The 24,563-nt window shown below is 48.4% G+C and overlaps 2 protein-coding genes across 2 annotated transcripts in view; one reads left to right on the top strand and one right to left on the bottom strand.

The window, feature by feature from the left end:
- The window catches only part of WNT5B (Wnt family member 5B), a 66,639-nt gene that overhangs the window by 26,018 nt on the left and 16,058 nt on the right, over positions 1-24,563 (top strand). The window lies entirely within an intron of this gene.
- Positions 4,316-7,899, bottom strand: FBXL14 (F-box and leucine rich repeat protein 14). Its single transcript, XM_030959553.1, is given in 2 exon segments — positions 4,316-7,127; positions 7,130-7,899. Coding segments are annotated over 2 exon segments (1,200 nt in total). The 5' UTR covers positions 7,857-7,899; the 3' UTR covers positions 4,316-6,654.

Here is a 24,563-nt window from a genome sequence, read left to right as displayed (position 1 = left end):
TGCGCCAGCCCAGCCAGCACCACAGGCAGCAGCGTGGTCTCTCCATCTCTTTTTCTGGTTGTCCTGGGTGTTAGGTAGGCGAGCGACCCGAGGGATCTCGTTATCGCCGTCACCTCGGGTCAGTTCGCATCGGGTGCCTTGGCCGAGCGGATGGACATGTGCCAGAGCCGAGTCGGGCACTGCATCCCTGGCAGCTCCAGGAGCCCGGGGAGCACAGGGAACCGGCTCACCTGTGGTATGACTGCCTCGCAAGGCTTCTAGCCAGCGTGTGGCAAGAGGGGTTTATGGCGCTGGACGATGCACCTGGCCCACGCTGAAGCTGGGGAGCCAGGAGTGCCACCGCAGCTGTCACCAAGGGAGATAATGGCAGGGATTTCTTGGCATTTCAGCTCACTGAACAAGGAGAGAGCCTGCAGAGCTGTGATGCTGTGTGCCCGTCATGTTGCGTGCCAACTGCCAAACCCCTAAAGACATCCAAGGGTTGTAAAGCTGGGACGTTTGGGGGAAGAAAGAGGCAAACGAGAGGGAGGAACCAAGCTCAGATAAAATTTGTTAGGGATTTTTTTTTTCCCAGAGCTAGGAGGGGAAATTGCTTCATCATGAAATCATTAGACTGTGCCCAGAGAAACAAGACTCAGAGGAAGGAAAATAACTAGGAGGAGGTTCCCATTTCTAGATCTGCATTAGTTTCTGTAGCAGAATATGAGTTTGGTTTATGTCTCAGTAACCCTCTCATGTGGAAACACTTGCTCAGGGCATGTGTCCAGTCACTGGTACTAAACTTTAGACACCTTGTCTAAGAAACACCCCAGGTTTTAGGAGTTTTTTTGGGAAAATCCCATTTCCATTCATCTTGCAAGGACAGATCAGATTCGGATCTTTCAAAATCTCCATCATGCGATTTCAGTTTGGGCTGTCATTGAGCTAGTGCATATGGTAAATGTAATTAAGTAAGGGGGAGGAGCACTAGCATCCGTGCCAAATGTGGCTGAAGGCTTAAGTTCTGGCACAGGAGCCTGATGAACCCTCTCCAGCTCTTTCTTTCGTGCAGCTTGGGGCTGGGGAATTGAGCAGGACGGCCTGGCTGGCTGGCCATGGTGGGGAGTGTCAGTGCAGCCCAGCCAGCAGCTCTGGCGCGGGGCCTCGCTGGTGTCCTGAGGGGTCCAGCCCGCACCACCCAGTCAAATTTATGTTTTTCCTCCACAGAAGGCACTGTTAAAGAGCTGCTGGCTGAAAGAGTGGCATTTAAGGTAGAGGAGGGAGAGAGAGAGAACAAAAAAAGGGTTCACTTTGCCAGGAGCATCCCACATGTGTACATGTGAGGCTGCCAGATCCAGGGACATCTCCCCTTGAGCTGTTAATGGTACCCTGTGCTGACTTCTAGCTTTGGACCCAAAATCCGTGAGCCTCTTGGCCACCCAGGTCTCATTTTAACCCTTCCCTGACCCCCAAAGGGCAGGTTCAGTGGTGAGCTCTGTGCTGTCTAGCAGGCAGATCACCTCTGGCCATAGCAGAGGCCCCAGGTGGTTTGGCTGACAGCTGCCCCGTGACCCCGTTATTTATTAGTGGCAAACAAAGGCCCCCAGAGCCACCGTGACAAACCGATTCAGCCCAACCCGCAGCGTGCAGGGGAAGGTATAAAATGTGTAAATCTGTCATGCATGGACCTCCCATGTGCTAGTCCAAGGGCAGTAGGACCCAGGTGGAGCCTGCTTTTCCTCCCAGCTCCCAGGGAACGGAGCCGTCCATGGATCTGGCGAGGGGAGCAGCTGCTGCAGCAGACCAGGGACCCCACGCACACGCAGGACTGCACTGCAGCTTGGAGCTGGCGTGCCCAGCTGCTGCCTCTCAGTCCCTGGCTGCCTTCTCTCCTGCTCAGTCACTTCATCCCTCCTCCACATCGTTCCTGCTGTTTTCTGCCATCACCTCTTTAGCGTGGCCACTCTGCTCCTCAGAGCTGTCCACAAAGCAGGTCCCTGGGCCACCCTCCTGTCCTGCCTTGTCCCCTGCTGCCCCAGCACTTCTGCTGGCACCAAAGCCGCTGCTGGGGCACTGTGGGCTCACAGACAGGAGACTTCCAGCTCATTTCCAAGTAGAGGAGTGTTTTTTACGGTTTTCTACCCCAGTTTCCAACTGAGTCATGTTCAAAAATTCAGGAGTGGTTGGTTATGCTGAGAAGTTATGTGGTAATTGGTCTATGGTTGTTGGCCTGTGTCTGGGTCCGAGGAGGTGCTGTCACAATGGAGCATGAGAGGAAGGTATGAGGAGCACTTGCTCCATCTACGGGAACAGTCCAGGGTGTCTAAGAACTGGGGTTCAGGGAGGCTTTGGTTTTGGCAACTTCTTTTGGCTTGTGTTCCTCTTAAAAGGGGATGTTGGGCCATGTGGGCGATGCTTTTGGTTTGGTTTTTTTTTTTAATAAGTTGAGAGAAGAAGTTCAGATTTTTTAGGGAAAAAAAAATCCTGTCCTGGGTCTGATTACAGAGCTTACGAGTGCACATATTATATTGAAACACAGATGTTCCCCTGTTATCCAGGTGAACTTGGGGCTTAATAAGGAGATACCACTTTCACCCAAACCCAGCAGAAACAAACCTACATTATGAGAGGTTTATCATTCCTCATCCTTGGCTGGGACTGCTGCTTGACCCCAGGAGCAATTACGTTTTCAGCTGTTATGGGAACCTGATCTGGAATTCCTGTTGTTTATAACACTCATACATACATGCTCTTTTTCCATCAAGAAGTTACTGTAAACTCTGTTCTTAATGCAGGAAAGACAGACCCTAACACCTCCCTCCAAGTAGGGGAAGATGGATATAGTGTCAGGCTCAATTAGATCCAAGTGTGGTGGCTTTCCCTAAAGCGAACAATGCAGCTTTTGTCAATGGACTCCCAGCAGAAAGCTTGGAAGTCTTGGAAAGGAGGGAATAGAACAACACACGCCCCAAAGTCCAGACCCTGAGATAGTCCGGGTCCTTAGGATGTGGAGGAGATGGTGTTTCTTTTTAAGAGGGCCGGAGTCAGGCGCTGCTTTCCCCTTTGAAATGCAGCACTGCATTAAGAGGTGAGGTGGGCAGGGCTGGCAATGAGTATGCCCAGTCCAGCCTCAGCCAAAATAGCTGCGGAGGCAGGGGCTGAGCAGGGCGGGCAGGTGCGGGCGCCGAGGGCACCTCCTCTGGCAGGGCATCCCACCTGGAGCAGCACCCAGCCGCGGCCGCTGGAGCGGGGAACAAAGTGGCCTGCTCAGCGCTGGAAGTGCTTAAAATGCAAATGTACAGGAACTTCAGACCATCCCCCTCCCTCCTCCTCGGCGCGGAGGAAAGCAGCTTAAATACAGCCAGGCCTGGAGAGGAATGTTAAAAAGAGGGGAAGAATCGCCCTCCTCCTTTCCATAGGGACTCGGGCCCGGCCAGATTGAGTATGCATGACTGAGCAAGCAAGCAAGGACAGCTCCTCTTTTAACTTTGCTGAACAATGGCTCTGCCTTCTTCCACCATTTCGCATTCCCCCTCCTTCGAGGCAGGAAGGGGGCAGCGGGCGAGCGAGCCCCGTCGCCGGGCTGGGGGAGCCGGACGGGCTTTGTGGCTGCCCTATAAACACCGCTTAAGCTCCATCTCCTGCAACAATAAAACACCCCACGTCGGGGAGGCCAGAAAGGGACCGCATCGGGTTAAAAGTCATAACGTTGAGGAGAAAGATTATGGTAGAGGACAAAGGACACCTTAGATTATTCAAACTTTTTTTTTTAAACACGGTTCCACTTTTTACTTTCTCTTTAATCTTCGGCTGGGTAGTGGAAATCAACCAAGACGTTTCAGATTTTCCAGGTCTGCAAGGGCGCAGGTTTTTGGTGGTTGTCAGTGCTGGGAAATGTTTTTATTTGATGGGTCTTCCATCCGGGGAGGGCCACAGTTTAAATGACTAAAAAGTCCTCCACCGAGCAATTCATCTGGAGCTTAAAAAAATTAAGAAATACGGGCCGCCTTCTCCCCCCACAAATGCTGTCCTCTATCACCAAGCAGTCGATTCAGCTGCAAGTTTCAGCACTTTAGGTTTGTGTGACCTCAGACTCAGAAGTCTGAGCAGGGTTTGTCCCCAGGGATGCTGCCAGCACCCTCGCTGGTCCTGCCAAACCCCTTCCTCACAAACTCCTCCTGCTGATGTTACCCAGCATCCTGCACAGGAGGAGGCTCCTTGCCTTCCTCAGCAGAGCCAGCCCCAAACCCCACCATCAGCCACAAGGCTGCTCTTACCAAGCCCAACAGACACACACGTCTTCAATAAGTACAGACAACACATATACGGCTTTTTTTTTTCAAAAACATACTTCATATTTCCTCTTTTATTATATAAATATGTTTAACCTTTTACTGTAAGAATATAAAATGTTTTAAGAGGATCTTTGTTATTTTTTTATACAAATTCACAAACAGTACAATTAATCCATAGGGGTCTCCGGGTTTGTGTTAACTCCGTGGTCTGGCCTGTTACTGTGGAGGATTTGAGATTTTGAACAGATAAGCAAAAAAAAAGCCAAGATATTTAAAAAAAAAAAAAAAAAAAAAGACAAAACAAAACCCAAACTTAATCTTCCTCTTTCAGATAATAATTAAAAAATAATCTAAAGACCCAGCTCCATTTTATTGACAGAACAGAGATAAGACAGATGAACTTCAGTCTCCTCCCCTTCACATGGCAGCCCTGGGGCCTGCAGGCCAGCTCTGCTCCTCTCCACCTACAAACAGGAAGCCTGGCATAGTGACCTTTTGTAGGTGGCTTAGGAGGGGAGGGGAAAGCACTTGCATATATCCATATATATAATTTTTCTTTTTTTAAACAAACTTGCATTTTACACATTTCTGTTAACAGTAGCCCAATCCTCAGTGTGGATTCTCACGTTACATATTTGTGCTAGAAGAGTAAAAATGCAGAAGCACAGTTTGGGTCCCCAGTTCCCAGTGAAGAGGGAGGGAGAGGCACAACCAGAATGTGGAGGTGGGACACAGCAGGGTAAGCCTAAAAACAAAAATTAAAAATTAAAAAAAAAAAAATTAAAAAAAGGGGTGGGGGTGGAAGAGGGGATAAAATAAGAACAAACCCAAGGGGCATTATTCCAGTCTAGGCACAAAAATGTTTCAGTCTCAAAATCTCTTTCTTGTAAGAATTCCAGGGCTTTTGAGGAGGGAAAAAAAAAAGTAACAAATTAAAACGAGGTAGCCAGACATCATATATATATTTATATATATAGAATATATTCAGCAGAAAAAAAAGTACTTAAAAATCCACAAGAACAGCAACTTCATATGTCTTTAAAAATAAAACCATGTAAGAAAATGAATACTGTAAAGGGGAGAATGAGTGAGGAAAACTGGGATCAATTACAGGATGTAAGCAAGGGATAGATGGGAGAGTAAGAGGCTGTTTTTGTAGCAGTAATTTTTTTTATGCATTTCAAAATAAAAACAGGTCACAGTATCTCAAATGAAGCAGAAATGAAGCTGGAGATTCTTCCTCATGTCCCCCAGGTAGAGAGGAGCGAGAACTCCTTTCTACCTGCTCACCCCCAACCCAGAGAGGAATGGATATGTGGCTGGATATGTCTGTCCCCGTTGCCAAGGAGGAGGAGGGGAGAAAAAGAGAGAATGATGAAAGGGAAGACAAGTCTCAGTAACTCTCAGAGTCCCCCAGTGCATGGAAAGGCTTAAGAGAGTGGGGTCTGTGTCCAGTCCCCAGAGACAGGAGAAGGAGGAAATGGTGTATTCATCTCCAGTGGAGAGATGGGGAGGGAGAATGGAGTGCCTGGACTTTTCCATTACCCATAGTGCAGGATGACATGGAAACATACTGACAAAAGGGGAGGCTGTAGCTATCGCTAGTCTCAGTGCAGTGGAGAACTGGAATAGTGGGAGGTTGTATCCACCCACAGCAGAGAATAACATGAAACTGGAGACTGAAGAGAGATTTAAAAGGGGGGAAAAAATCAATGTACCTAGGGAGCAGTATTTCTGTCACAGATGTGTTGACAGGGGAGGGGCAAGCACAGAGGTGGAATGGTTGTTTTATCAAAAGCTCTGTCTGTGCCCAGCTCAGGATGACTGGGTGGCTGGGTGCACAAGTGTAGCTAGGAAGCCTTTGCTGCTGTTAACTATTTTTTGTTCCCATCTCCATTTCCACTCTCCTTTATATAAACCAAAAATAATCTATTCTGAATACATGGCAGAACAAGGGTCTTTCTTTATCCATCCTTAGTGCTTGAGGGGATGGAATGTGGGAGTGGGGATAAAGAGGGGTGTCTCTAGCCCCAGTGCATAAGTGTGGGTTTCTACCTCTCCTGCAGGGAAGGATGCTGTGGGAAGGGAGAGGGCTCTGTCTCCCTAGCATGGAGCTTGAGGCATGACCTGGAAAATGGATAGGTGCTTTCTCTCTGTCCTCCTGGTCCCCCTTCCTCCTCCTCCACAGCAAGGATAGGTAGGCAGCACAGAAGGGTCGAGGATATACCCTCTGTGTTCCTCCCTGCGGTGCCAGAGTGCGTGGGTAGCATGTCTCTGTGCATGCCCCTCTCTCTTTCTCTCCTCCTCTGCAGCAGTCAGTCAGTCAGTCAGTGAGTCCCTCCAGAGGAGATGGAGGTCTCGGGGCACCCTCCTCCTCCTCTCACCTGACCTTCTCACTCTCAGTCATTTCCCAAAGTCCCAGGTTGAGCACCTTGAGGCAGGGCAGCTGGGTGATGCGCTCCAGGCCCCGCTTGGTGATGCGGGTGCAGCCGTAGAGGTCGATGCCCGTGAGCTGGCTGAGGTGTTCGGCGATGAGCTCCAGGCCCTTGTCGGTGATGCGGACACACTGGCCGATGTTGAGGGTGCGCAGCCCGTGCATCTGCCGCACCATGCGGTTGATGCCCTCGTCGCTGATGTGGCAGGAGCAGAGGGACAGCGAGCGCAGCCCGTCGAGGCCCTGTGCGATGTAGGCTAGGCTCTGGTCCCCCACCTTGTCGCAGAAGGAGACGTCGAGGCCGGACAGCCGCAGGCTGCCCATGGCCAGGTGCATGATGCCCGTGTCGCTGATGTTGTCGCAGGAGCGCAGGTTGAGGCTCCGCAGGCTGCTCATGTGCGACAGGTGCAGCAGCCCGCGTCCGAGATGCCCCCGCAGAAGCTGAGGTTGAGCTGGCGGAGGCGGCCCAGCCCGCGGGCCAGGTGCTTGAGCGAGAGGTCGCTGAGCTTCTGGCAGTCCTGCAGCGTGAGCTGCTCCAGGCCCAGGCAGCCCTCGGCCGCGCTGCGGGTCATGCCCGCCAGGTGCCCGATGCCCACGTCGGAGAGGTGCCGGCAGGAGCGCAGGTTGAGGCTCTTGAGGCGCTGCAGGCCCCAGGCGATGAGCAGGAGGCCGGTGTTGGTGATGTTGCTGCAGCCTCCGAGCTCGAGCACCTCCAGGCCCTTGAGGTACTGGGCGATGCGGCCCAGGCTGCTGTCCGTGATCTGCTTGCAGAGGCTCAGGTTAAGCGAGCGCAGGGAGCTGATCTCCGCCACGAAGGCGTGGCTCAGCCCGTTGTCGGTGAGGTTGTAGCAGCCGCTGAGGTTGAGGCTCTCGATGTCCGCCATGCCCTGGACCACGTAGCTCAGGCTGCGCCGCAGCGACAGGATCTGCACCCGCCGGATGCCCCGCGCCGCCAGGCTGGGGAAGAGCGAGGGGTTGGCGCGGCGCAGGTGCAGCTTGGCCTCCACGCCCCGCCACACCGAGCGGTGGTAGGCGGCGTCCCGCCAGGCCGTGCACACCTGCGCCGCGCGGCCCTTGTCGCGCACCTCCAGGTACCCGAAGATCATGGCGAGCAGCTCGGGGAACAGGCACGAGATGTGCGTTTCCATCGCACGCACGCCCGCCCGCGCCCGGCCGCCCCCCGCCGGCGCCGCGCTGCTGCCCCTCGCCGCCGGGCCCGGCCCGCTTCCGCCCGGGGCCCGCCCGCCTTCCGCTCCGCGCCGCGCTCCTCCTGCCGCCGCCGCCGCCCTCACATCGCCGGCGCGGGCGGCGCGGGAGACGCTACTGCGCGACCGCCGGCCCGGCCCCGCCGCCTCTACCGCCGCGCCGGGCGGGCCGCGCCGCTGCCGCCGCCGCGCTGCTGCCGCGGCCGCGCCGCCCCGCGCCGCATCCCGGCGGGCGCGCCCCGGCGGCGGCCCCCGCGCCCCGTGCCCAGCGCCGGCCGCCGAGCCCCGCCGCCGCCGCCGCCTCCCTTTGTCTCCGCGCTGCCGCCGCTCACAGCCCGCGGCCCCGCGCCGCCCGCATCCCGCGCCGGCGGTGAGGCAGCGAGGGCAGGGGGTGGCGCGGCCCGGCCCGGCCCGGCCCGCCCGCCGCCGGTACCGACTCCGCCGCTCCGGGCCCGCCCGCTCCGCTCCGCGCCGCGCGCTGCTGGGCCCGGCGCCGCTCCGGCCCGCGGGGGGGGGAGGCGCGGCCGGGCGCGGGGGGAGGAGGCAGCCGGGGGAGGAGGCGGCGCCGGGCCGGGCCTGTTCCCCTCCCGCCCCCACCCGCGCCGCTTGCGCAATGGTACGGTCCGGAACACGGCGAGCCGTCGCCCTGGAAACAGCGCGGGCCGCGCGGCGCCCCCGCCGCTCCCGCCGTGCTGCGCTGCCCCGCACCGCCGCCAGGGGCGCCACCGCGGCTCCAGGCCCGCCCCGAGGGGCCTCGGCGGTCACCGGGACCCGGCCCGAGGGGCCTCAGCGGCTTCAGCGGTCACCGGGGCCACCCCCGCCTCCAGCACATGGCACAGGGTGCCATCCAGACGGCTCTTGAGTGTACAGAGAGGGAGACGCCACAACCTCTGTGGGCAGCCTGGTGCAGTGCACACAGGAAAGATGTTATTCCTTGTGTTCTGGAGGAATTTTCTGTGCGTCAGTTTGTACCTGTCGGCTCTTGTCCTATTGCTTGGTGTCACTGAGAAGAGCCTGGCTCCATCCTCTTGACTCATCCTTAAGATACTTATATTGATGAGGTCGTTCCTCAGTCATCTCTTTTTGAGGCTGAACAGGCCCATTTTCTCAGCCTTTTCTCACAATAGCAATGCTCCAGTCCCCTCATCCTCTGTGTCACTCTTCACTGGGCCCTCTCCAGGGACTCCAGCACTCTCTAGTACTGAGCAGCCCAGAACTGGATGCAGTACACCAGGGCTGAGTAAAAGGGCAGGATCACCTCCCTTAACCTGCTGGCAGTGCTTTACCTGATACATTACAAGGTGGATGGTGCCTCACCCTTGCCTGCTGGAACGCTGGCTGCTGTGATGTGCAGCATGGCTATGAGGCAGTGTGACAGCCTTGAGGAGCAAAGTTTGGGAACTCTCTGTCCAGGCATGCCTGCAGGAGTGATAGAACAGGGCTGTAAACAGCTCAGAGCTGTGGGTAGCTGTCAAGGTTGCTGTACATCTCTGCATGGACTGGTTTAGGGCCTCTGAAATGGGAAATACAAAATCTTCTGAAAATGGCTTTCAGTTAATGGCCTCCTTGAACTAGCTCTGAAAATTGTTGAGGTACTCACACAAACCAAGCAATTTCCAGTGACTTCCAATAATTTCAAGAAAGAATGTTTGAAAACCACGTTTCCTATTTGTCTATGGCCTTGTGTAGTGGTACCCATGTACATCCCAACACTGGGCAGTATTGCAGCAGTGTTAAAAATGGCTTAAGTTCTACCAGTGATCAGGTAAGGCTTTTCAAAACAGTTTCAGAAGAGCAGGACTGCCCTTTCTTTATAAAGAAAAAAAAAAGTTTGCATTTGTTCAACATGACAGGGTGTCTTTTTAATACTGTCTGGATGGCTGAAATACTGCACAAATCAGCCTGGTTACTGATGTGTTTGCTGTACTGATGCCTTCACTAACCCAAAGGAATAGGCTCTATTTTAATCATCATTTAAACTTGTCTGCTACAGAAGCATTCATGGTTCTGCCTTCACATACACATTCCATATTAGTGGATTCTGTTGACTACTTAGAGGTTAAACATTTAGGTTTCGCTCTGCTTTTTTCCTTCCTTTTTGCTTTAAGTTGGAGGCAAGGCGAGTTGAAGGACTCTGAGGCCCTGATCCTGCACTGAGTTCCCCATGCATATAAACATCACTATCAACATTCGGCTGTGGTTTGGCAGAGCAACAAAAGCCAGCAGTGCAGCTCCTATTATTGGCTCCAAAATGGGGTGGCCACATGATGTGAAGCGCTGACCTGGTATTCATTCACCCTGCCTGCTCGAGTTAATTCAAGAAGTTTTTGACAGGTTAACTTTTTACTAGCAGACTTTATGCCGGCTCAGGTGTCAGTGTGCTCAGCTCCAGCCAGATCAGGTATCGTCTGCACCCCTGTGCCTGGCACGTGGCCAGAGCAGGATTGGTGTTGGCCCTGCATCCTGAGCTCTGGCTCATTCAGCAGCAGCCTGATCACATGCCTTGGCCTGATCCCGATGAAATTTGTACTCCTGGGGGATCCAGCAATGCACAGACCTGGTTTTAGTGATTGTGGAGCTGCAGTCACACACAGGAGCTGTACTGGGGTGTTGCCCAGTATGAATTACCTTTGTAGGATTATTTTTGCAGTTTGTGCTGTTGGGAAGTTGGTTAATAAGCAAAAGATTGGGGGCAATAGATTTTTTTTCTCTGCAGATCAGCTGTAGAGCATCACAACCGAAATGGAGAATTTCCGTGGAGTGAGGAGAAAGGTGTGGCATCTCACAGGCCTGTCGTGGCAGGGATTCCCTGTCTGGAGGCAGTGGGATCCCTCACAAGAAGGCTGAGTCCAGTAGACATCAGGCAATGTGTGAAGGAAATGTGGCACAGAAGTGTCTCGGTGATTGTTGCATTACTCATAACTGGCAAAGCTACAAGCAAGTTCTACAAGTCATTCTCAAAGCGTGCTAATGAAGGCTTTCACCATATTATCCCAAACTCAGCTGCAGAATCTTACCATGGAAATAATGTGGAATTTCCTCTCCCTAAGCCTTTCAAACCACATTTGAAGGGGAGCAGGAAAAGGTGTGCTCTTCAAGGCAGAAAAGCTTACCTGAAATATTTTTTTCTTTATATCTTGGCACGTTGTCTCTGTAATGTCTCTTGTGTGTAGCCAGCAGAAGTTAGAAATAGATAATGCATTTTCTTGAGGCACTAAAGTTCTCTTTCTTACTTCTTACATACTTAGATCATCTGTCCTTCCTTGTGAACAGTTAAGGTTTACATGTTGAGTGGAACAGCCTGGAATTTGGATTCGTAATCCTAATCTACTGTAGTGTTGATCTGGGGGAGAGGAAGGCACAGAAGTTACTATTCCAGCAGATTTTTATTTGCCAGTCTAAGTGACAGATGTTTGGAAATAGAGGTTTAGAAAGACAAAGTACAAAGTGCATGAAAAGGGCCAATTTATCACATGGTTGTTGGGTTGACTTTGTGTTTCCAGGAGTAAGGGAATATGTGCCATGTTTTTCATGATCTCATGTGGTATAAATAGGAGGTGGTAATCACCATGTGATAAACTGCATTTTATTAAAAATCCCTGCCTGTCTCTTAGGCACTCTGATGGCTGCTCCATCCCCCTGGAACCATCTCTAGCATTCCAGCTCCTCGAGCAGCTCCTGACAGCCATGCTCTCTTTTAGAAAGCACTTGCCGGATAAATGCTTCATTTTTTTTCCTCCAGTTACACCACTGTTCAGTGGAGGCTGTACAGTTTTGCTTGGCAGGGGTTCAGGAGGATTCACATAACTCACTCGTGGCTTCTATGATTGGAAGCAGCTTGTGCTGATAAAGCTGCACTGTTGTCCATCCTGCATCTCTTATTGCGTGGTTGGGTATCACATCCACCAGGTCTCTCTCTAGCTCCCATCTCAGCCTGGCCTGGTTTGTTACTTTTGCCTGTCAGTTTGCAGGGTAAATTTTGGCTCAAGTTAGTAATTTAAGAGATAACAGAGTCCTTCCTTATCCTTACTTTTCTTCTGCCACCCTATTCCATGTGCTTTTTGCATTTTCACAGCTTCAGCTGCAGAAGGAAAAACTTGTGAATTTACGCACAGGAATCTTTTTAGCCTTTGGCTTTTTTTTGCCTCTGGGCAGTGCCTTTGGGACTGCAGAACAGAAGTGATGCAAAACCACTTGGACAATAAATCCCATGCCCAGCTAACCCTTCTCTCTCTCTTGATCCATTTAAACTTAGATGCAGCCACAGTTGTCCTTCACAAGTTGGCTTCCAGAACTTCTTAATCAGATTTGAAGCAAGACCACAAAAATCAACTAAGTTTGATACAACCCATGGTCTTAAACTGGGTTTAAAGTTGGTTTAGTGGAGCTTCTTCAAATTCAGTTTGGGGAATGGTTTTTTGTGTATGAATGAAACCAAAAGGGTCCTTTTGGGACTGTTGCAATAGGACAATAGTTAATGGTTTTAAACTAAAGGAGAGTGAGTTTGTACTGGATACAAGTTTTCTACTGAGGGTGGTGAAACACTGACACAGGGTGCCCAGGGAGGTGGTGGCTGCTGCGTTCCTGGAAATGTTAAAGGTCAGGTTGGCCAGGACTCTGAGCAACCTGGTCCAGTTGAAGATGTCCCTGCTCATTTCAGGGGGTTGGACTAGGTGGCCTTTCAAGGTCCCTTCCAAACCAAACTTTTCAATAATTCTGTGATTCTGTGTTGCATGTGTGCATATCTGTGTGCATGCACACACACATATATAAATCAGCATAGGGTGTTCAGTGAGTGGATTCCCTTTGGAATTCATGCTGGTTTTTCATTTTCATTTTTGTGATCTTTCATTTTTTGATCAAAGAATATAAAGAAAATATAACTGATAAGAGGTTTTATTGGAAATTTTAATACTCCCTTTTGCCTCTTGAGCTTTGTTGTGAAGACTAGGTCACTATGAACCTTTCCTTAAAAAACAAACTGGGTTTTTGTACTTTGCAGGCTTCATGTCTCTAATAGGTGCTACATGAGGATGTATTTTAGGATTACATGGTTTGTCCTGCACAAAGTAATTCTCATGTGCCATGTATTTCCTGGAATCAGGTGGTTTATTCAAAATACCATGTAGTGTGGATATGTGGTTAGATGCTGGGGCAAAATTCAGAGCTAATGTCTCAGTGCAGACTCCAGCTATAGATTAGAACCTTTTGGATTTGGGTATTTTCTTCAGGTCTTGTTTTTACTTCAGTCAGTAGCTGACAAGAACAGAACTCTGCTGATGTAAGGGGGAATGGTCAGAGGGTGTGAAGTGTGGGAGGACAGGATTATATTCCCAGTTTTGCTGTTAAATTGGCCAGCGATTGTTGCTGCTGTAACAGATTGAACCAAGCGTAAATGAAAGGATTGCTTGAAGAATCAAAACAATTTGTGACTGTCCAGACAACTCCCTCGAATGCCATGTGCCTTTCATGTCTGTCTGTCTGTCTGCTGCTGTGGGACAGGACTGTCTGGTGCTCAGAGCAGGTGACCTGGGCAATTCCCTGGTTTGGCCATGCATGTCCCACCCTTCAGGGCTTATGTGGAGCTTGGTATTCAATGGTTAAAATCATCAAAGGGAAAGTGCTTTGGGAGGGCAGGATGCAAAACCACAAACCTGAAGTGTTTGCAGTTCATTGTATTGTGTGCTATTTTAAGTCTTGGGTGCTATTTTGAGTGTTGGGCTTTGTCATTGCTTCGTTAGCAGCACCAAAGAAGATGGAGATGGCAGAAAATATCTGATGCAATCGTTATTATTAAAAGCAGTGGCACAAAAACAAAGAGACCTTTCAGGTGGTAATTGCTTTCATAAGCCATTCCTGGGGATTGAACTCTGAGACCTCTACAACTTGATCTAATAGGGACAGCCCCTGCAGTCACAGCAGAAACATGTGTGTCTGACATGCTGTGTGGTACCTGTTACAGCAGCAGGTCTGTGAAATCTTCCTTTGTAACAGCTGTTTAGTCCAAAAGCCAGCAGAGGTGCATGAATGCTCTGTGTGTGCAGCTGCACTGACAGCCAACACGTTCACCCTGGGATGGGGGAGATGCTGTGGGCAGAGTGGGTGCATCCCCTCTCTGCAGTCAGGGCAAATGTAGCATTACTGGCCTGTGAGTAAGGGGTATTTAGCTGTCAGAAGCTGCTGCCTGTGCTCTCTGTCAGAAGCTGCAAGGAAGAAAAGACATCAGTCTCTGGGCTTTCCAGTCAAGCCTTGCATGGCCCCCCAGAGTGAGGGCCAGGGACAAGTAATTCATATATTCTTGCCACAGTGAAAGGTAACCTCACAAGAGGGTGAGCTCAGCTTGGGGAGGGTACAGATGTAGCTGTGTGGCTCTTAAAACACAAGATTTTTGTACCCATGGATTACTGCAGCATTACTTTTGACTCCTCCCTCTCTGGACTGTGGCCACCAGCACATTTTCAGGTAGTAAATGGCATTCTAAAATTGGCAATTCACTTGAATTGGACCAAGTTATGTCACCTGCCTTCTGAGCACCGGCTCTGAAGTAAGTTCTTGGAGGAAAAGTGAAAAATAGGGCAATACTGTTTTGGAAACATGCTGTGAAAATGAGATTCACAGTTAGAGCTTGGCACAAAGGTGAGAGTTAGAAAATACAGTTTTGTAAGGAAGGCAGGCTAAAGACACAAAATAGAATGTTATATTTAATGGAAGATTTGGATTGCTTCTGGCCAAAGGAAGGTTACTGTAACATTTTAATCCTGGAAGTACCAACGTAGTGACTGTTTGTGCTAAATTCCCCTGATTTTCTGAAAGTTATCTGATGCAACTATAATGGGTGCACGAAAATATGTTTGCAAAGGGATGTCCCTTTCAGAAACTTCTTTTGTTCTTGCTTCTGTTCTTGGGTTCATGTGGAAACTCTAAAACCCCATTAAGGCAATTAAATTCACCAACACGTGTTATCTATCTGTGCACGACAAGAATCTTGGAAATCCTCTCTGGAAACGCGGGGGTAAAATTAAGGGCAGGCACAAACAGGGCAGGAAGAAAGTATAGAGTTCACCATGCTGGACATGGAAATATAAATGGGTAGAACAAGATCTGTGTTTTACACTTGTTCTTTCAACTTGTGTCTACATTTTTCATTTTAAAAAAATCCATAATAAACCTGTGCCTACAGTATAATGTAAATTAATGTGTGACCAGACCCTACTCATGTGCAATGAGAATACAACTTTCTCTAGTTCTGATGGTTCCAATTTTTTTTTAAATGTGTGCATACAGAAAAGTACAAGCTAGAAATATGGTTTTTACTTCTGTTTTTTTTTCCCAACATACATGCTGACTAAATTATGTGGAAAAGCCTCTTTCTTTGCACTGTTTCACCCTTGAGATCCAGTATTTTCCTAGTCTTGTCAGTGTTGTCGTTCCACGCTTTTTGCCAGCAATCCTGATCTGTGTTCTTTAGGTTTCTTTTGGAACAGTGAATCCTTTTGCAAGGAGATTATTCCTCGATGCCCTGAAGCAGGAAACATAAACAAAAGTCTTCAGATGTATTGAAAATATTTATAGAATGGCAATAATTGCCACAGGACGTGGGAAGCACCATGTAACTCATTAATAGTCCTTTGCATATCCATGTGGCAAAAGATGTCTGATCATGTTATGCCTACCTGGAGCTCTGTAGCATTTCAGGTTCCTTTGCAGGTTTTAGCCCTGCTTCATCCATGATGAAACGAAGCCCCAGAGTGTGTGTTCTTCATGGATGGGAAGTGAGTACCTGCAGCTTACCCTTGTTTGAAGTCTGGGATGTTTGGGCTCTTGCTGTCTCACGCTAGGTGCCCAGAAGTGCAGGCATGAAATCAGGTTTTGGAAACTGAGAGCTGAATGACTTCCCAGCATCACATGCTGGGTTTGTTGCAGGGCCAGGAATCCAGCCCAAATCTCCTGGCTCCCTACCCACTCCCTGAGCAGCAGGGCCAGTCCTCAGCTCTGTTTCAAGGGATCCTAGAGAGCGCTGGCATTTTAGCAAGTCAGCTGGCAACTCCACTCTGTTTTGTTTAGAATGGTTCACATTCTTCCATCTAATTCCCACACTGAAAATTTCCAGCTTCCTATTTTTCCCAAGCTGTCCCAGCAAGACATATTGAATATGCAGATATGGTGGCACACACGTGCTTTTCCTGAAGCAACCCTTCAAAGTTTCTCCTGGATGTTTGTTTTACTCCAGTTCCTGTAATCCCCGAAGTGACATTAAACAGATTTTTTTGTTTAACCTTTGTATGAAACTCTGTCTCTCTGTCCCTTTATTTGTAAGGATATGTGGTTTTAGTTACATTTTGCTACGTTCCCTTGTGTGTGGAGGAGACACTGTGTAAATGAAAACACATTATAATTGTTACACACCACGCACAAATGTCTCCTCAGACATCTCCCATGCATGCCTTCTCTAGAACATATTTTTGAATATGCACATCACTGTGTTTTCAAACCCATTCAGGTAGTAAATAACTTCTTTCTCTACAAGTGTTCAGAAACAGGAGGGATGTTCACTCAAAGTCTTGGAAGTGCATCTCAGAGGCAAAAGAAGTTGTGAGTGAGAGCAGGAGTAGGAGCCTTGCTAGCCCATTTCCTGATGCTGAATCTCTCTGTACAAAGCTGGCACTGGGCTTGACTGAAGAACTGCATGCTGTCAGCATGAGCAAAGTCAAGACAGTGAAAAAGCTGGCTTCTGCTTCAAGTGAGGAAGTTATTTTGCTGGAACAGCATAAACCCTTAATAGGATTTCTTGCTTCCCCTGCAGTGTAGAGACTCAGGCAATTCCCTCTTTCATCCTACACCTTGCCTGCTGCAAGGATGGTGCATATATCCTCAGACAGCAGCTTTCTGAGGGCCACACCTGCAAGCAAACCTTTAACCTCCATATGCAATGCAGCCTGCTTCTCTCTCCTGCAAGATGAGCAATTCCTATTTTCTCTGTGGATACACTGGGGTTTTGTTGTTTGGTTTTGGTGGTTTTGGGGTTTTTTTTGCAGGACAAACACAATTTTTCTTTGCAAGAACTTTGTAGTTGTCCAATAAAGCAGAGGTTGCATTCCAGATGTACAGCTGTTCCACCTACAGAAATTCCCTATCCCTGTCTAGTCCACTTACTCAATAGCATATTGCCAGAGAGAATAAATATGTTCAAGAGGTTGGGGAAAAAATCTCCAGGACTGTAAATGTTCTTTTGGATTGTAGTGTAAAATAGATAATTTTAATTTTCTCTATTTGAGTGGCAGTTGGAAGAACTCAACGTGCTGGATTTCTCCCACTGAATGTGTGTTTTCCCTTTAGTTTCAAGGGGAAAATAAACACTTTTTTTTTCCTTTTAAAAAAAGCCATTTCCTGTAGACTCTTCAGTTGTGTGTGGTAAGTTCTGCACAAGGTTTAGTGTGAGCATGGACTAAATAATAACAATAATTATTTACACATACTATTTAGTGTAAATAATTAACAATTATATACACTAATATCAAAATATCCAAATACCTTTCTGAAGTTTGCAGGATCATAGTGATCCTAATTGGGCAGGCTTATCCAGCTTAGCTGCACCTGCTGTGAGAACAGGGACTTCAAATCCATATTTGAAGGGCTGCAAAATGTGGGTGTTACAATCTGAACTCTCAGAACAACTCAGGGCCAAATTCTCTGGTGCTAGTCATTCATGGGCTTGTACACTGCTTTCTGAGTAGATGAGGTGTTAGATAAGCACCTACTTTTCCCAGATAATTTAACCCCTTGGAGTTAAGTTTCTGGTGGCTACAACATTTTTCATGTCCAAAGCAGGAAAGGAAAAACACAGTTTTCCACAGGCACCTCTGAAATCTGATTCCTTGTTTTGAAGCCTAGGTGTGGGCTGAGCTATTTGGAGGATGAAATTGCCACTGGTGGAGTGCAGGATGTGCTCAGAAAGCCTCACCATGGGTGGAAAGTCAGTCTGGTGACAACTTGCACTGGCTGTGTTGATGTAAAGCAAGTTTTGATTTTGGTTAGCCCTGCTGGGCAGGCAGAGCTGTGGGAGGAGGAGATGGATGCTATTCTAGTGTCTGTACCACAATGTCACATTAGAGTTCGTGTTGGCGAGAGAAGCAGGAAAAAAGCACAGCTTTTTTTGGAAAGCTTTTGGATAGCTTTGGCAGTTAAAATATCTATATAATATGCTTTGAAAACTGAGGCAAATTCAATGAAAATGAACAAATTTGAATAAAGTGCGCTAGCAGCTTCAGTTACTTTTCCAGTTGTTCTTTTTTCCTTTTTGGGAAGGATTTACAAAGCAGCAAATGCCGGCACAAATACTGGAAACTTCATCTCTTATCAATCAGGTAATTTTACGCAGAGCCCTCTTTCAAGCTAATGCTTTGTTATCAGTTTTTTAACACACTGATTTTTTTTTTTCCTTTTTTTGCTATCGTGTTCTTGCACTTCAGGCCTTGACCTGATAACACAGGGGCTTTGGCAGCATCTTAGCTTTGGGTAGTTCCTGTTCAGGAGGCTGATGTTCATTCTCTGTGCAGTTGTGCCCTGGGCCTGTGGCAGTGAACTTAAGATCTGTAACAGGATAACTTCATGTTCTGCAGTTCAAATTGCACGTAAGTGATTGGTGCTAGAATGAAGTTGAGATATAAAATAATCTCCTTTTTGGTACAAATGTATATGCAGTCTATTCCCCAGACAGTTTGAATAGGTTTAGCTTAAATCTCTTGCACCCAGAATTAACAGGAAATTCCTTCATTGAAGTGTGACGGTATAGAAGATAAGTTCTGAAATTGGTTAAATTGTTGTCATCTCCTGATATAGACAGGGCTTTATGTGTGGTGCTTCAAACTTTACTAAGTTTATTTTTAATATAAAACACGGTAAGCATGCTTGAAAAAAGTTTTTTTTCTCTTTGGTTTGGAAACTGTTTGTGAAAACTATGAAGATGATGCAATTATACACTTGGGCATTATTCCCAAAATGTTCTGTATTTGAATCCACTGTATTTGAGCAGGAGCGACATTTAATTGACAGCAGAAGTATTTGATGGTTGAAAGAATGGAGAAAGCAAACAGATTTTAATTTTGATCCCAATTCAACAAAAATGAGTAGGGATATACTTACTTTCAGGCACCTGGTTTAATGCTTTACTGAATGGACTAAATCTGCACCACAGTTTTACTGTTTTCAACCTGTCACTCAGCCCCTCCTGCACCTCTCTTTCCCTTTCTGTAAGGTAAAGGAAAAATAGTGGCTGTCGGGGTTGTGGGGTCTAAGGGATGGGTGTAGGTGCTTGCTTTTAAATAGAGGATGCTAAGAAGGTTTCAGTTTGTGATTATGGATGGTTGCTGAAGCCCCAGAAACCCTGGTATTATAGTAGTCGTGGGAACAAGAAGTGCAGAATTTGGGCTAGACATGTCCTGGTTTAGGACTCTGGCTCTCAACTGAGGCTGCCAACATGCAAATAGATTTCTCATGTAAAATGGAACTGGATGGCTTGGATCTGTCCATGGGAATATCACAAATGTGGAGACTTTCCAGACAGCTATATACCTGCAGGGATGGGTCTGTGTTGCTTCTTTCTCGATTTCAAAAAAATCTAAATCAACTTTGTTTCAGCATATGCAGCTTCTGCTGAGTCTCTTGCACTTTTCTTTGGGACAGCTTGTGCTGGTCTCAGTGGACCAGGCTGGCTCAACACTAGGATTTAATCTGCTGTGAGAGTGAGTATGAGTACCACAGAATCCCTTTGAGAGGAAGGAGGATCATGTCCTGATTAATCTTTGGAGTTTGCTTCTTTTCTTGTAGCGGGTGAGATGGTCTTGCTCCAAGTGAGCTCATTTGCCTGTCATGAAATACTGTGTTGAAAATGACAGTGTTCATTAGGCTGTACATATATTTTGTATCTTTCACAAATGAGAAATTGTTTTATTCATAGAACCATTATCCTTTGTACATATTCTGGTTTTAAAAGGCAAAAATGTTTAGTATCTGGCTACTTTTGTTGTCTGCTTTATTTGCAAGCTTCCTCCATTCTTGCTCTCCCTCGTGAGGCACTTCAGGGACAGCTGTCACTGAGTCTGCTGAGACTGGCAGGTATATCTTGGCATTTGCTGCACTACATGCCCTGGTGACAGTGAGGCTGAATGTCATTGGCCAGGGGAGTCATGGAAAAATGAAAGGGCAAGGTAGTGGTGAAAGGAAATCTGGATCTGTCAGCAGGGGTGACAGGTGATGAGATGCAGAAAAAGGTACTGCATGAGCACATCAGGAGATAAAACTGAGTCTGTAAGTACCAAAAGAAACAAGCAGGAATAATCTGCCTTTCCAGCAGAGACAGACAGTGCGTAGCAATTCAGTGAGGCGAGGCAATGTCAGGACAAAAGGGCAGACATGATACACTTTAGGAAGGTTTTATTACGCCTTCTATAACACCCCAGCTATGTCTGGACCTATGGAGGTGGCTCCAGTTGCTGGTTAAGTAATAATTGCAATACAAATAAATGAATGCATTTAGATCTGGGAAGGTTGACACCAGCCCAGCAATGTGGTGGTACAGTGCTGGGAGAGGACAGGCTGGCAGCAGGGGAGCAGCACAGAACCAGACTAGTCAGGGTGTGGTGAGATAAAAGATGATTTAGGTTTCTGTGTGAAGACTGCAATTAACCTTCAAGTGATTTTGGCTTTTTTTTTCTTTTTTTTTTTTTTTTTTTTTTTTTTTTTTAATCTACACTCCCTCTAAAACTGGTTCAGCTGAATGGGCAAGTGTGTGACTTTAATGAGATTCCTGAAGTCTTAGTAAGAGCTGTGGTTAAGGCCTGTCTGCCAGAAGCAGATGGATAGCAGGACGTTATGATACATCGCTTGATGCTGTCAGCAGCAGGTCCATGGCACAGAACCAGAGGGCAGGGATTCCCCTTGGAGCTGCACATGGAAAGCCTCCTTCCTGGGTGTGCTGGTTTTGGCTGGAGTAAAGTTAATTTTCGTCATAGTGGCTGGTATGGGGCTGTGTTTTGGATTTGTGCTGAAAACAGTGTCGATAACTCCGGGATATTTTGGTTATTGCAGAGCAGGGCTTGCACAGAGTCAAGGCCTTTCCTGCCTCTCACCCCACCCTGCCACTGAGTGGGCTGGGGGAGCACAAGGAGTTGGGAATTGATCCCAACTGGCCAAAGGGATACCCCAGACCACATGAAGTTGTGCTCAGCAATACAAGCTGAGGCGAGGAGGAGGAGGAAGAGGGGTTAAACCATGACACTAGGCAGTGCATCTCTACTGGCTCCTTAAGCAGAGGAGACTCTACTTCAGTGAATATCCTTCACATCTTGAGAAGTGTCTTGTGTCAGAGAAAGCACTAAGTGTTTCTGGATGCACTGGGCATTGTGAGGCGTTAAAAGCAAGCATTGAACTCCAGTCAAGCTGCAAGAATAAACAGGAACTCAAGCTCTTGATCATTATAGCAAGAATGTATGTCCAGCTCTCCCCAGACCAGAAGAAATTAGACAAGTTGCAGAGATGAGGAACATTGGAGTTATGTGGAAGTGATGTTTTCTTTCAGCACTCCTTATAGTACTCAGTAAAGATCTGTGTCACATTTGGGGACATCCTGAATTTTTAAGAAACAATAAGGGTAGGACAAGGAATTTGCATGAGTAACCTTCCCTTTCTCATTTATCAGGGCTGTCTTCCAGCAAGGGTTCAGCTCTTTTCACAGTCTGCCAAATCTTTGCAAATGATCTCATGGACGTGACCTCTCTTTCTTGGAGTCTTGCAGCTTCCCTCCAGCAAACATGGCAGGGACAGTGTTGAGAAAGCAGTGATAGCTCTCCAGTTGCTTCACTGTGACTTTGGAAACTGGATGTGTAAATTTATGCTTCATGCACAGTTGTCACCTCTGAAGAGTGAACAAAGGCAAACACAGGTACAAATTTCAGGCAGCCAGCCAACACAGGAGACAGTTGCCTAGGGCAGCAGACTGTTGAATGCAGCAGAATGCCAAGGCTTACAAAGATGAAGGCTTGCTGCCACTGCTCTGCCCTCTTAGAAGCATTAGACCTTTAATCTAAGGGTTGAGATTCATGTCCTGTTTTCAGGCAACAGCTCCTTACTTGGCCCAGGTGATCCTTAGCACTCTGGGTGCAAGCATCAGACCTGCAGTGCTCAAGCAGGTTCGCTTCTGCTGTTTGAGTGATCCATGCCCACTGGAGGGGGTGGGATGGGACCTTTTTCCACAGAAGTAAGAGCAACCTGTGGTTTTGGAGTTCTTCCTCCTGCTCTTCTTCTTCTTCCTCCTAGTGAAGCAGGGGTGGTCTGAGTTGGTGTGAGTGGGCTGTTGCAGGGGAAGGATGGTTTGGGGTGAAAGTGGGAGTCACTTGGTTGGGGAAGGATGGACAGGGATGATGGCCAGGAGGGGTGATGTGCCTGCAGTGAGGTTGGGCTGTCCTACCTAATGCTTCCCTGACTCCATTCATCCCAGCCCACCAGCAGCCCCACTTCACCCTATCTCTCATCCTCACAAAATTTCACTGATGTCTCCCACCCAGCCCTGCTTGAGCAAACAACTTCTCAAAGCTGTTTGAACCTGTCCTGCAGTTGGGCTTAAAAAATAACTCAAGCTTTTTTTTTACAAAATCAAAGTCTCGCATCCAGGATTTTGGTGGCAAGTAGAAACAGATGAAAGAGGTGAAGACCATATTCTTCAGACCACCAGGCAAGTGCTTTTCAGCTTTTGGTGTGGAAGGTGCTGGTTGAGCCTAAATCCCTGCAGCAATGCCTCACCTGCTATTATCACTGTATCTGAAGTCATAAACACAGCCAGTGAAGAAATTATTAACAGCACCTTAAAAATTACTGACTTCCATAATTCACATATTAGCTCAATGGCAGTTGCTTTCACCAGCAGCAGATTTTAGGTAGAATTCAGAGTTTGAGATCTCTCCTGCTGAAGGAACTCCTTTAGTTGCTACCTTTGACAAGATATTAGGCTGGCTGCATAAGCTATCTTATCCCATACAGCAATACTTAGGTCTTGTGTTTCAAAATAAGATGACAAGCACTTGCTTGTGTTGGTTGGCAGTCAGGTTGCTGCCAGCAGTATTCATAACACTTTACTGTTATTAATCATCGTCTGTCTGCCTGTGCATATTAATATTTAACACGAGATATGCCATTAATGCCATGTGTTTCTGGACCAAGTTTCACGTGAGCATCTCCCAGGCTTTCCCAGCTGGAAAGGTTTTAGTTTCCACCACGCCATGGTGCTGTCAGTGGGCCACCAGTGCAGGGCTGCCTGCTGGTGTGTCCTGGCTGTGCACATGTGCTCAGAGAAGCAGCTCACATGGACATTGACATCACCTGTATTTGTGGAACTGCCTCATCAGCTGCTGCCGTCTCACATTCCTGGCTGGGAGAGGCTCCCGGGCGGCTCGCCATGGTTTACTCCTTTCTCAGAATCCGCAGGGTGAGGGCAATGCCTGGAGATACACTTCTCCCATCATGTCATCTATTTACATGGCACATGCCTTGTGTGTGTGTGAGACAGTGAGGGCTTTTATTTTTTTCCCCCTGCCCTAGTTCTTCTTTCGGGCTGTGGCGAGATGGAAAGGTGGGACGCTCTCATCTCTGCCAGCGAAAAGGTTTGCTGTATCTGAGGCTGGCTTGGAAATTCTTCAGGTGACATCACACCATGTCTGTGCAGACTCATTGTTTGTCATGGAAAAGCCATTCATCCATACATAACTTCCTTCCTCCCCAGACTCAGGGAGATAAACTTTCCATTCTGTCTATTCCCTACAGAAACAGACCCAAAACATGTATGCGTGGCTATACACACATACACCTCGCCATCCCTCCGTCACGCTTGTGGCTGTGGGAGGAGGGAAAGGGAGGATATAGAAGATGGGAATAAAGTCACCCTGTTTTCTTCAGACATGGATCCTGCTGTGCCCAAGCAGTAAAACTCCCCTCCCACTGAGGTGCTGGGTCGCACAAGGCTTTTTTGTCCTGAGGCTAATTCTGGCACTTGCAGCCCCACATCTGCCTGCCAGGTGAGATGGGCCACCAGCTGCAGGTACAGCACATCTGGATGGGGGAGGAAGCGAAGCGTGCTGCAAACAAACACAGCAAGTCCACCGTGGCGGGTGCAAGGAATTCGATAAAAAATATACTTCAGCAGTCTGGGCTGCCGAGGCTGGTGATTCATGTCTCGGGTGCTGCTCCCGAGGCAGACGGCAGGGCTGGGTACTCGTGTGCCCCGCAGCCCGGGGGGACTCGCACATCCCTGCGAGTCGTGCCTTTGGGGACCTGCTGCTGCAGGGGCAGGGCTGGGGGGACGGCAGGCCTGGTGGGGAGGCCGGGGCAGGAGGGGCATTTTCCGTGGAACAGAGGTGGGAAGCGTGTGGTGCAGGGTAGGACAGGACAGTGGGAAGCCTTGTAGAGATGGAGGCAGCAGCGGTAGCGTCGATGGTGTGATGAGGTGGCCGTGTCCCTAGGACATGAAGGAGGCAGGGTGTGAGGAGCACGTTTGAAGTACCTGCACGGTGCAGGACGCCTGCATCTGCTTTGTGCCCGTGTCTGGGACAGACAGGGCTGAGGAGCTGCCGGATTGCCCTGCCTTTGAGATTAGCGGTGACT

Source organism: Camarhynchus parvulus, chromosome 1A (assembly GCF_901933205.1).
Source record: "Camarhynchus parvulus chromosome 1A, STF_HiC, whole genome shotgun sequence".
NCBI classification, from domain to species: Eukaryota; Metazoa; Chordata; class Aves; order Passeriformes; family Thraupidae; genus Camarhynchus; species Camarhynchus parvulus.
The sequence above is the reverse complement of the archived record's forward strand: the minus strand, read 5'-3'. Positions and strand labels throughout refer to the sequence as shown.